Below are 14,050 nucleotides of genomic sequence, written 5' to 3' on the forward strand. Positions count from 1 at the left end.
AACGTCAACAAAACTAAAATTGTCGACAATTGTTGTTGTCAAGTAGTCATTTGATGTCATTTAACGTAACACGAAATCACATTAAACTATAACGATGACGCGCGAGAGCAGCACTGCAGTTCGCGCCTGAATGAGGAGAGGAAGAATTACACATCTCACAGTCCAGATACACTCTAAACTTTCCAAACAGTTTCAGGTGATGTAGATCAAAGTATGAGGGATTATAATGCAAAAATACAAAATAAGTAAATACAGAAGCACTCTCGTTGTGGAATAAGTGGAGCTGGAGCTGCCGCTCCGCTGAAGCAAAACTTGCGTGTCGAGTGTCTTTAAAGGAAACACCCCGGCATCTTTAATGCAGTTATATTTAATGCATCCTTTATTAAAGTTCAAATAATACGGAAGCAGATCATGTAAATAACTACAAACTCCAAAACTGGCATTTCTATGTGCAGTCAGTGCCTCTTCTACGAGTTGCGCGAATGTCCTGATCTAAGGGGGAGAGATTAAAACTGCATCTGGCTGATGCGCACTGTTGCGGGGACGCTCATCCCTCGAGCGCGTACGCTTAATGCAGCTAGATTATAACGTGATGGCTCGTGATTTATTTAATCATAATATATGTGTCACTGTGCATTTCTTATTGTGAAGAAAATTGGCAATACGCAGCTTTATTAATAAGAGAGAGATTGTTTTTTTGTGAGTTAAAGATGGATTGACGTGAAAAGAAAGGTGAGAGAGGGTTGTCTTCGCCCCATTATACACTGCAACAAAATACGTTTTTGATTTGGCTTGTTATTTACTTATTTTCTAATGTGTTTTTGATTTGTTATGGCTTGTTTTCCAATATAAATATCTAAAACTCCTTTAAAACAACGTACATTTCTTTAGCAGCTATACTGCAGAAGCAAAAATTGTTATCTGAGAATGCTAAATATAATGTTAAAAATACAAATTTTAAAATATCTAAAAAACCTTTTAAAAAAAGATGCATTCACCCGAGAAGCAGCATATAAGATATTTAGACTTGCTTTTAGAGAATAGATCTTGAATATAAGTATATTTTGTCTTTACTGCACCCACAGAAGCATAACGAAGTGGAAAAAAAAAAAAAAAATACTCATATACAAAATACACATATTTGACACATTCTCTTAAAGCAAGTCTAAATATCTTATATGTTACTTCAAGTAAATGTGTCTTGTTTTAAGGATTTTTAGACAATTTTAAATGGAAACAAGACAAAAACACTTGATAAAAATAGGATTTGTTTTGCAGTGAATTGTTTACTGAATTAAACTTAATAATAAGTATTTTTTTTTTCCTTCAATTCAGTGAATGTCATTTAGAGGTATTTTTAAAAGATGATTTTGTCCTCTTTATTGTTAGTAAGCACGTTTAATACAACCTTTTAAGTCGGGGCACAAGCTGAATAATTGGTTAAGAGCTAATGATTAATCATTGCAATAATCACCGAATAATTGTTAGATTAATCGATTATCAAAATAATCGTTAGTTGGACCCCTATTGTCCAATGCCAATTGTCTCAATTTGGGATGTCAATAATACTGGTAAGACTTAACAAAAAGATCCTATTTGTTAACATTACTAAATATCATGACCTAATGAACAATATGTGAACTTTTCTACAACCAGAAGGTGTTCCTGCAGTTTTCTGCAAAATAAAATTGCTAGATTGTATTATAAAAGCTTAATATAATAATTTTGTGTCCGGACCCAGCAAAAGGTCAATACGGACCGAACAGCACCAAACTTAACGATATCGAAGTCAATAAATTAATTTCAGACAGCTTTCAAACATGATCGACTGAGTACTGTTTACCAAGTGCAGCGCAGCCCCTCTCTGTCTCTAGCAGTGGTGAAGAAACACCAGCCCATCCAATCGCTTGCATTTATGCAAATTAGTCTTGTGATGACTTCTGCGTCCTATCAAATAGTGTGCATTAGGCTGTAGCAGAAAAATACAGTGAGCAGCAATATAGATACTGGCATCTTTCGCAAAAACACACTGCAGAAAACAAGAATGAAGCAAAGTGAACTTCATGTTTCTGAAATGAATCGGACCGTTCAGCAAAACCAGGTTTGTGACAGGACAACGTGCTTCCAGAGCGCCTTTAAACAATTTAATTTTTTCCATCTAAAATTGCTTTTATTATGATTAGCATGTTTAAAGTCTTTCACAAACAGATTATTTTTGTGAAAATTAATCAAAGATGTCATCATCTCTGGCATAGACGGCAAGGAAAAACAACCAGAATTTTTTTGGGGGGGATTTTTTCCCCCTTTTCACCCAATTTGGAATGCCCAATTCCCAGTGTGCTTTTAAGTCCTCGTGGTCGCGTAGTGATTCGCCTCAATCCGGGTGGCGGAGGATGAATCCCAGTTGCCTCTGTGTCTGAGACCATCAACCCACGCATCTTATCATGTGGCTTGTTGAGCGCGTTGCCACGGAGACATAGCGCGTGTGGAGGCTTCACGCCACCTACCGCGGCATCTGCGCTCAACTCACCACACACCCCACCGAGAACGAACCACATTATAGCGACCACAAGGAGGTTACCCCATGTAACTACCCTCCCTAGCAACCGGTCCAATTTGGTTGCTTAGGAGACCTGGCTGGAGTCACTCAGCACGCCCTGGGATTCGAACTAGCGAACTCCAGCGGTGGTAGCCAGCGTATTTTACCACTGTGCTACCCAGGCCCCCAACAACCAGATATTTGATATTACTAGTAATGTAGTGGAGTTCTCATGAAAATGTTTCCATTATTTGATATTTATATTCCATTTATTGGCTTACTTAACTTCAGCTAACAGTATTGTAAGCTTTACTACTGCGATGTACATTTTATGTTGTTGGTAGTGTAGAATATTTTTATCAAGTTGAGTATAAATTAATCAAGTATAATCAATGTAAATATAGCCATTTTATTCTACAATTATTTCTGAAGGTTAAGCATGAATTTTAGTGTGTGTGTGTGTGTGTGTGTATGAACCAGCCTGTATAGGAATGGAATGTGCTCACATAGGGTAAAACTGCTCTCATGACTGCTGAGTAAAAAATATGGTGAAGTTCCTCCACAGGTGGCTCCTGTCCACTTCTTAAAATAAACGGACTGGAGTCAAAGAATAGGACGATGTATAATGGTGACATGTATGGAATGTATTGGCCATGCCTTGGTAGATCATATATAAGTGGGAAGGAACCCATTTACTGGAGTTCCCCTGCAGACTGACTCGGCTTTGCTATCTCTGATAATAAAGTCTATCTTCTGGCATCAAAACCCCAAGACTTTGAAATTGATTCTGCACAAAGACGGCAGAAGCCACAACAGCAGATTTTCACTTTAAGGAAAATATAAAAATGGTCCATTCAGACTTTTACATTTTTCCACATTTTCTCTCAGGGGGTACCCCTGAACCCCCATAATGTATCTTTCTTTAGTCAAAAGGCCTGCTATGTCCCTTAGGTATCTAAAAATATTCAAACACAAATACTGGACTACAGTCATTCAGCATCAAAATAAACAGTTGATTTTATCTTTTAATATTCATATCAAAGTGCACTCGGTTGATGAACTAATTGAAATATTTAAATTTTTGGTAGAATATTCCCCAAACCCCACAACTTTGGCTTTGTCTCTGGTGCCCCAATGTCATCAACCTTGCCTAATTTTGAAGAGACTGTTTTGACTTTATGATTTTTTTCTTTTACAAAGTACTATTGCTGCCAACTTGTACATTTATGATAACTATTTCATAAAATTGATTAAGCATCCCTTATGTCATTTCATAGCTACAGTATACTAACTAGTGACACCACGCAAGTTATTGTCCGGGCCTTTGCTGGGAAGGAAATGTAGAGACCGGACCTCTTGGAACTTTAATTGAATACCCCTAGTCTTCTATTTTTTTTTTTTTTTTTATCATATTGCACTTCAAATCATAAATCGCAATATGAGTTTTTGTACAAATTGTGCAGCCCTAATACGCTAGCTTCTATACTTCTCCAGCCACTGGCTGTGAGAAGTTACTTACTCATTTGTAAGTCGCTTTGGATAAAAGTGTCTGCTAAAAGACTAAATGTAAATGTAATATGACTCATGCACTATATTTCAGTGTAATGAATGTAGTTCCAATAAAAAACTTTTTTTTGTTTTTGCCATTTTTGAGCACTTTCAAAATGGACAAGAGCAGCCAGGATACTCTTAAAAAAAATTCGCCTTATGTTTTCCACAGAAGAAATTTGGGGTCAAATTATTCCTTTAAATAAAAGACAGAGGAAAAGAAAGAGAAAATGAATGAAAAAATAACTACCAAAGAAACTGCTGATGGGTTTTTTCTTGGCTGATCCCTCCTCGTCTGAGTCTCTCACTTTTTTCACCTTTCTTTCAGGACTGCTGTCTTCCTTTTCTTTCTTGTCATCTATTTTCTCTTTCTTCTCACTCTCTCCATTTATCTTTTTCTCTGGACCGTCATTGTTGTTACCACTGTCTTCTTCCGTCTCTTTGTTTATATGCACATCCACAACTACACTAGTTTTCGCTTTGTCCTCTTTCTGTTCTTCCACTGCAGTCTTTCCATCTTCACTCTTCTCTTCCACCTCCATCTTCTCTTTCTCATTCTCTATATTGAAGAGAGAAAATAAATGTAAGGGTAAATACAGGATCATAGATCATTTAGTGTGTGAGAGGATTCATACGTGTACTGAGAACTGCTCATCTCACCTGTCTGGTCAGGTGTGTCCTCCGCTCGAGCTCTCTTACTCTCCTGCACATTTACCTCCTTCTCCTCCTCTTTTGTTCCCTCTCCATCACTCCTGCTTTCCAGCTTCCTCTTAGGGAACTGCTTCCGTGCTAGAGAACGGGAAAAAGACTTTGCCAATTCTCACAAAAAAAGACAGGTCTGCTGGAAAAACTGCTTATCATATCAGCTTATGATTGTCAACCTAGTTTTTAAAATGTTGCAGCTGGTCTTTAGCTGGTCCAAAGTGGCTAACCAGATATAAAAAGCTTCACCAAGATGGTCAACCTGGCCAACCTTGAACCTACCAGCACTAACTGATAAACTATCCATTCAAGACCAGCTTGGACCATCTAATGGTGACCATAAATGACCATCTTATAAACCAGAAGCTGGATTAATCAAATTCTCTTAATCTGAGAAAACATTAGAATACAAAGAAAATAACCTGATCATAAAAATACATTTATAAACAACAGATAAATGAAAGAAAATGAACAAAAAGGGTTAGTAGCTAAAGAACTGTCATAGGAATAGACTAATGCAGACCTGTGTTACGTTTCGGAATTCCAGACGGTGATGTTGACGTCGGGGTTGCAGGAGTCCCTGGAGTGTTTGAGGAAGCAGGGGTTACCATGGCAACCGGCGTGCCAGAAGTGACGGGTGTCGTTGGGGATTGTTTTTTTTTTGGAGATGGTGCAGCCTTCATCAAAACACCAGTGTGTGTGTGATTGTGACAAATGCATAGAGAGAGAGAGAGAGAGAGAGAGAGAGAGAGAGAATCGTAAAAAACAAATGCAGACACACACGCACTTCCCATCCTTTCCAAGGCACAATTATCAAGGACATTTTATATGCCCAACGGGTGTAATATTTAAGCAAAAACACACAAGAGGTCATGATGTATATTGTAGTTATTGGATGGCTGTTTTTTCTGAATTCCATATTCAACAGTTTCATTACATTTTATTTTCAAAATGGTGTTATATAAATATAATTATTTTAATACATTTTTCAACATAACATTATTTTTATCAAGTGAAGTGCTTTTATTTAAAATCCTCACAGCACGATCCGAAACAACACTGGAGTTATTTTTGCCAAATGTGCTGCACAACAGAACATCAGATGAGATATTCCTTTGATGTTATTATTATAATTACAGCAAACATTACTATACAGTAGTAATATATTGTTAGTGCTGTCAGTTGATTAAAATATTGAATCATGATTAATCACAATTTTTCAGAGTTAAACTCGCATAATCGTAGATTTTGAAAGTGTTGAAATTTGACTATATATATATATACTTCTTTTCTTGTCAAAATGCATTTATTTCCATCTTAGGAAAAAAACAAAACAATATGTAACAATAAAACTTTATTAATATTTCCCAGTCAAAGCCTTCTGCAGTATAAATATATTAATCAGGCGACACGCTATGTAGATATCCACTTTGCTGCAGCAATCGTGAAGCAGCATCGGAAACTATTTAGTACTTTGGCCGCATTCACATGATTCACGTCAGAGCGTCAATGCAAAACTCAGTGCCAGCAAAACTTTCTCATGGGTTTGCTTTGTTCAAAAATTTTGCATTATGAGGTCTTTTCTCCATCACTTGATTGTTGACACTGAATCGCTGTTGTGCGTACGTCGCAAAGGTTCGTCCCTATTCCAACCAGTGTTCAAAGCTCACACAGAGCTGAAAAAAATTTCCAAATCTAATGTGAAAATTGGTAATGCAATAATCACATTAAAGAAAAATGAACGCAATAAACATTTTAAATGAATCTCATACATTAATTTTGACAGTGCTAATTGTTGCCTTATTTTTTTTTCCACATTTCACACATTCAGTTCAATCAAGCTTTTATTTTGACGCTTCTGTGTGTTTTTGACAGTAGTTTCTAACCTCCAGATAAGCAGTTTGCTGAATGGCCTAGTGTGATTATTAAAAGACAAAAAGCTGAGATTTAATTAAATAAATATATAGTTTGTACTGTATGTTCAGAGCGCTCTGCTCTCTGTCATCTACTACACACACAGGACACGCTAGATGCTTATGATTTCAGTGCATGAGCGGCCAGCTTCATATGCACTGAAGCACGCAGCACCTGCAGATAGGGTTGCCACCCATCCCAATAAATACAGGATCAACCCATACGTAAAGATGAAATTTGTCCCATATTTAAGCTGGTCTGATGGCGTTGCGGCAAAATTGTTCTAGGTAGTCCATTTAACCTTTATATGTGATGGAATCTGAATGCGCTGGTCCACATATTGTGCTAAAACATAAAAAAAAAATTAAAAAAAAAAAAACTGTGGATGGTGTGGTAAGGGACCACCGTCTGAAAACGTCAGACAGCAATCACCCCCCAACTTCAAGAACTCTACAGATAGTGTACAGTATTTTACAAACATCAAAAGTGCCAACCCTACATGCAGATTATATTTATTTACTTCTCAGCCTTTTGCAGTTTAATAATCACATTAGGACATGTGCTGATTTTAATTTGATTAATTGTGCATTCAAACATAAAAACTTCTCAAATATGTAAAATTCTGTGACATTCCTTGTTTTATAGCTAAAGCCATTTTTCAGACTGGATTCAGTGATTCAGTCTACGTAGTCAACAAACAGTTTTATTAAACTAATATATTTTCCAGGACATTTAGGTATTTTTCTAATTTTCCATGACTGGAAAACTGCACTGCAAAATTCCAGGTTTTCCAGGATGCATGGGAACACGGATACATTTTCATGGTTTATAGCCAGGTCTCATCATGAAGAAAATAACAGTAACCTTACCTTCTCTGGTTGTACTGTTTGAACTTCACTCTGTTTAGGCACCTGCTCTTTTACCACTGGCTGGTCTTCATCATCGCTGTCTATGATTGGTCGGATGCGTTTATTAACTTTCTTTACTGGAGAATCACATTCCTGAACGCCATTCTGAATTTTAAGGGGATTTTTAACAGGTCTGATGAGGAGGACAAAAAATAAATAAATAATTGAATTAATTTAGCTATATATATATATATATATATATATATATACACCATGCATTCAGAAAGTATTCAGACCCCTTCATTTTTTTCACATTTTGTTGTGTTGCAGTTTTGTGCTAAAATGCTTTAAATTATTTTATTTTTTCACATCAATCTACACTCCATACCCCATAATGACAAAGCAAAAACCAGATTTTTGATAACTTTGCAAATTTATTAAAAAGGAAATTGACATAAGTATTCAGACCCTTTGCTATGACACTTGAAATTTAGCTCGACCGTGGCATGATTGTTGGTTCCAGACGGGCTGGTTTGAGTATTTCTGTAATTGCTAATCTCCTGGGATTTTCACACACAACAGTCTCGAGTGTAAAGGGAATGGTGCGAAAAACAAAAAACATCCTGCGAGCGGCAGTTCTGTGGGCGAAAACGGCTTGTTAATGACAGAGGTCAGAATAGCCAGACTGGTCCAAGCTGACAGGAAGGTGACAGTAACCCAAATAAACACAGGTTACAACAGTTCTATCCAGAAAAGCATTTCTGAACAGGCGGATGGGCTACAGCAGCAGAAGACCCCTCCGGGTACCACTACTGTCAGCTTAGAACAGGAAACTGAGGCTGCAGTGGGCACAGGCTCACCAAAACTGGACAGTAGACGATTGGAAAAACATCGCCTGGTCTGACAAATCTGGATTTCTGCAGAGGTACACAAATGGTAGGCCAACTACAGCCTCAATTTTATGTTCTTGGCTGACAGAAGTGGAACCCAACATGGTCTTCTGCTGTTGTAACCCATCCAATTCAAGGTTCGGCATGTTGTGCATTCTGAGATGCTACTCTGCTCACTACAATTGTACAGAGGGGTTATCTGAGTTACCGTAGACTTTCTGTCAGTTCGAACCAGTCTGGCCATTCTCCGTTGACCTCTCTCATCAGCAAGGCGTTTCCGTCCGCAGAACTGCTGCTCACTGGCTGTTTTGTGCCCAACTCTCTATGCACTCTAGAGACTCAAACCAGCCCGTCCGGCACCAACAATCAAGCCATGGTCCAAATCACTGAGATCACATTTTTCCCCATTCTGATGGTTGATGTGAACATTAACTGAAGCTTCTGACCATATCTGCATGATTTTATGCATTATATTGCAGCCACATGACTGGCTGATTAAACAGTTGCATGAATAAGTAGATGTACAGGTGTACCAATAAAGTGGCCGGTGAGAGTGTATGACGTGTTATATGGTGTGTGGGTAAAAAAGAAGGCATACAGAATGGATGGTCTAAAATGATCAAATTGCTGGGGTTCCATTGAAGAAAATGACTAACCTTATTCCACACGTTTAATTTGGAAAACATAACTAAAGATCACTTACTCAGACTTTACTTTGACCTGTCCATCACTCTTCTCCTTGCCTTTCATTGGCTGAAAGAAGGACCTGTGGGCGGGAAATAATAGCTCAGGTTAAAAGGGGACATTTGTAGGGCTGTTCGATTTCAGAGATTTTTAGAATCGACTTTAAGTCCAGGTTTTCGGCATCGATTCCAACAGTCGATGCTTGACTAAGCTTTGGAGTCAACTTTTGATTTCCAACTCCTCGGAATCGAAGAATCGATTCTTTTTGGGATCAGTTTGCAGCCCTAGAAATAAGTCCACTCAAATTAACAATGCAAAATAAATTCTGCCAGAGCTTTTAATAAATAAAGTTTCAAATAAAAACGTTAAAACCACAGTTAGTGTAAGTAAAACAAGGCATTGTTTCAATAAAGACTACATTTTGTTGCATTCTTTCCTTCGTATCTGGGCCAAAAGATGTTAATAGTACTAAAATGAAAGCATTCCTCTGTCTACACTCCTGCAAACTTACCAAGCCAAAGAACACTTAAAATACAATGCTCTGATTCTCTTAAACAGTAATGAGCAGCATATCAACCACTTCAGTGCAAACAATTTATTTTAATTTTTCTGTTGTCATCAACAAGGATGGAGAGTTGAGGAAAGCAGTGCACACTCACGCTATACTTCGCTGCATGTTGGGCTCCTGAATAAGTCCAGAACAATGTTATTAAAATGTTTTGGAGTACTTTTGTTTTTCTGAAGCTACAATGTTTTCTTCCGCGCGCTTTACTCTGTCTGATTCGGCGCCAAACTGACGTCACGCCTGCGGAAGCGGAAACGGAAACAACGGAGTTGGTTTGACAATACAAGCCACTTAGCGCCGCCTGTTGGAGTGGATGTACAGGATGAACTACCTAAGGCAAAGTTAAATGATTAAATGTTTAGTTTCAGTCCGCTTTTTGTCATGTTAAGACATATCATTGTTTAAATTCCTTTTGAAGAACAATGGCCTGTGAAAAATGAGTCTTACAATAAAATCACTCCTTTACAAACAGCTGTGTGACTTCAAAGTTCTTCACAGAATTATGTTCACCAATGAGTTCCCACTAAATGTGTAACTATTTGTAGACTGATAAAGAGTTAAAGATTCTGACAGATTATAGAGAAATAGTAAGGTCTTTTGGGAATCATCCTTAATAAGCAAATTGCAAGAAACTGTCTTTGATGAATGATTTGAGATGTTTACCACCATCCTTGCAGCCAACAGGACAGTGGGAGCGAAAGGCCAAATGTCATCTCACACTGTGGCCCCCTTTTTTGTTTTTTCAGTCGATCTTTCTGCAACCAATATTTATATTTACATGGTTTTGCCCATATGAGTAGTGGTTGGGAAGGTTTGTATGTTGATACTGGTTTGGGTATGTGAGCAGTCAGACAGGTTATTGAGAGTTCTGACTGCTTGTGGGAAGAAACCATCCTTTATGATCCTTGGCATTTGTCCAAAGTGAAGATGCCATATGACATGTGAGTGGCATCATTTCTTAGGCAGTGGTCTTCCTTTAAATGTCTTTGATAAGAATTTTGGTCTCATGATATTCTGCCCAGTTCACACTCCATGTAACTCCTAGTGTTGTTATTGTTAATGGAAACAAAGTATTTTTGTTATATGAATGAAGACTTCAAATTTAATGTCCTTTTCCCTGTTGTGAAGTCACAGGGCACCAGTTACATTTGCCAAGAAATAACAAATTTATTAAATCTTTAGTTATCAGACATAGGAGAGAAAGAAAATGTCAATTATAATGATGTTTTGCGATGATCTTCGTTCGCTCTGTTTTTCTCTGAAGAGCAGTCTTTCTCTAAAGAAGTACATTTGGAGGATGTATGTAAGCATACCCTAGCAGTTTAAAATAACTTCCCCTCCCCTTATGTTAAACACATTGTCAACACATGCAAACGTCTTCTCATATAAGGAAAGTTTACACATACAACTATATAAAGCTTCACATGGCAGTAAGATCATACAAGACATACATGATGTAAAAGCACATATGCAACCTTGAGTCTTACACCAGGCTTTAGACATGCCTTGACTTACACAACATAAAGACAAGTTTAATGTAATACAAATGATCAATACTGCTACAAAATGATTATGAATACTGATGACAATTAACAGTGATTAATAAAACTGAGTAATAATACTGCAGCATTAAAATGGAGTCTTCAATGATTTTTTTAAACTAATATGGTTTGAAAAACTGAACTAAAATACATTTTCATAACTACAAAATTAAGTTAAAATTACAGTTGTAAAAGCCTAGCCATTAAAAGTAACCTTGTTAAATTTACAGCTCAAATCCCAATAGGTAATTTTAAATGTGGCAATTGCACAAACTGTCAATAAAAAAAAAAAAAAAAAAAGACTTACGGTAAGGTAATCCTATAAACATCAATAGTTATATAACATGTAAGTCAACAAATGTGATCTATATTATTCAATGTCCATGTGAATGATTGTATGTCGGAGTAACATCTCGCTCCCAAAAGGAGCAGATGACAGAACATTAAAGTGCAATAAAAAGGATATAAACAGTCCCACTGCAAGAATTTATTGAATTCAGTCATCCATCATCAACATTTTTATTCTTGGGTATTGAGCATATAAAACCCAAGTAGAAGTGGTGGTAAGACGTTTGGTAGAATAACTGCCTCTTTTTCTGTTAATGCTTTGTAAATGAATACACAGCTATTCATGCTCTTGATGATTTAATGTAATATATTGATAGTCTTGACAAAGATTTAGTCATCATTAAGCACTGATTTTACATAGCTATTTGGGTTTGTAAAATGGGAATAACAGGCATGTACTGTATGTTGTATGAGGCCTCACTCCCAAGGAGCTGAGATGAACCCAGATGCAGGAGTTTATTGCACAGGACACAGAGGAAACAGGTAAATAGCATGAGGGGAGTATTCAGGCAGGTACAGAATCATTAGAACACAGTCTTAGGTCAAAACAGAAAACAAATTTCAAAACAGGGCTTGAGTCGTAACTTCCATAAATTCAGGAGCAGGTCAGTATTTCTAGGCATAAGGTAAATTCAGAGTTCTCAAGGTCACTTATCTTGCACATCCAGAGCAGATAGTTGACAAACAGGTAAGCCACATGCTGATAAGTAACTCTCTACTGCAGCACCACAAAAGGTGAGTCCAAGGAACCTTCAACAAGGCTAGACACTAACTGAGTGTGAGTGTGAGGTTTAAGTGCAAGTCCAAACAAGGTGATGATGAGCTGCAGGTGTGCGTGATTAAAACTCAGGCGAGTGAGAGTGGGTGAATGATGGTGAGGGAGAGGGAGCAGAGTGTGGCCTGAGAGAGGGAGTCCAATGGATATGTGACAACAATAATGCCCTACTGACTAATTTTAACCAATTTCAGTGGTAATACAATCACTCCTCATTCCAAGGAGTGTTTTCTGAGGTGCTGTGACAGTTGATTGCATAGTTCCAATTTTATTTCTGATTATTTCAATTTTATCAGTAAAGAAATTCATGACGTCATTACTATTGTGCTGTGATGGAATATCTGGTTCAATCAAGGCTTTAGTCCTAAGCAATTTAGCCACAGTACTGAATAAACACCTAGGACTGTTGTGGTTATTTTCTATGAGTTTGCTAAAATATGCTGACCTGGCAGCTTTAAGTGCCTGTCTGTAGCTACAGACACTATCCTTCCATGAACCGTAAAATACCTCTAATTTAGTATTCTTCCACTTGCGCTCCATTTCCCGAGCTGCTCTCCAGAGAGCATGAGTGTGATCATTGTACCATGGTGTGGGGCTTTTTTCTTTCATTTTCTGGGGGCGACACTATCAAGAGTGCTAGAGAACTCTATATTTGTATTTTCTGTTATTACATCAAGTTCTTCTAGACTTTTTGGCTTACTGAGTATGTGAGACAATTCTGGAAGATTATTAGTGAAGTTATCTTTAGTGGTCGAAAGAATAGTTCTACCTGAACAATAGTGTGGTGTAGATTGAGTAACATTAACTGATCGCAACAAACAAGAGACGAGGTAATGATCTTAGATGTCATCGCTCTGCTGTAGAATTTCTATACTATCAACATCAACTCCATATGACAGAATTAAATCTTGCGTATGATTATGATTATAGCATATGATTGTCATATATTTGCTTAATATGACACCGTCAGATATAAATAAAAATTCTCCGTCATCTTTTGCCCTTGCTATAATATATACACTACCGGTTAAATGTTTTGAAACACTTGACTGAAATGTTTCTCATGATCTTAAAAATCTTTTGATCTGAAGGCGTATGCTTAAATGTTTGAAATTAGTTTTGTAGACAAAAATATAATTGTGCCACCATATTAATTTATTTCATTATAAAACTAATATTTAATTTAAAATAAAAAAGTTTTTGAAATTGATGACTTGGACCAAATAATAAAGAAAAGCAGTCAATAAGTGCCCAACATTATTGAACTCCTTCAGTACTGTTTAAAAAGCATCCCAGGGTGATACCTCAAGAAGTTGGTTGAGAAAATGTCAAGAGTACATTTCTGCAAATTCTAGGCAAAGGGTGACTACTTTGAAGATGCTAAAATATAACACAGTTTTGATTTATTTTGGATTTTTAGTCACAACATAATTCCCATAGTTCCATTTATGTTATTCCATAGTTTTGATGACTTTACTATTATTCTAAAATGTGAAAAAAAATAAAAAATAAAAAAAATAAACAAAATTATAATAAAGAATGAGTAAGTGTTTCAAAACTTTTGACCGGTAGTGTAGATCACCCAGGTCTTATTCTGGTTTCCTTGGTAAATTTGCACATTTTCTATCTGATCTAGTAATTAATGTAGATAGAGCTTTAATTGTTGGTGACTTCAACATTCACATAGATAATGAAA

General features: G+C 36.9%; 1 protein-coding gene across 1 annotated transcript in view; it reads right to left on the bottom strand.

The window, feature by feature from the left end:
- LOC127442776 (DNA ligase 1-like) overlaps positions 1–9,923 on the bottom strand; it is a 29,224-nt gene extending 19,301 nt beyond the window's left edge. Inside the window, exons 1-6 of the mRNA XM_051700954.1 lie at positions 9,785–9,923; positions 9,145–9,207; positions 7,573–7,744; positions 5,313–5,466; positions 4,748–4,876; positions 4,338–4,646 (exon numbers count right to left, since the gene is read on the bottom strand). Coding sequence (XP_051556914.1) covers positions 4,338–4,646; positions 4,748–4,876; positions 5,313–5,466; positions 7,573–7,744; positions 9,145–9,207; positions 9,785–9,801 — 844 coding nt within the window. The 5' untranslated portion in view covers positions 9,802–9,923. The remainder of the gene's footprint in view (positions 1–4,337; positions 4,647–4,747; positions 4,877–5,312; positions 5,467–7,572; positions 7,745–9,144; positions 9,208–9,784) is intronic.
- Between the last annotated feature and the right edge of the window lie 4,127 nt (positions 9,924–14,050).

The sequence above is a fragment of the Myxocyprinus asiaticus genome, chromosome 6 (genome assembly GCF_019703515.2).
Source record: "Myxocyprinus asiaticus isolate MX2 ecotype Aquarium Trade chromosome 6, UBuf_Myxa_2, whole genome shotgun sequence".
In the NCBI taxonomy this organism is placed as follows: domain Eukaryota; kingdom Metazoa; phylum Chordata; class Actinopteri; order Cypriniformes; family Catostomidae; genus Myxocyprinus; species Myxocyprinus asiaticus.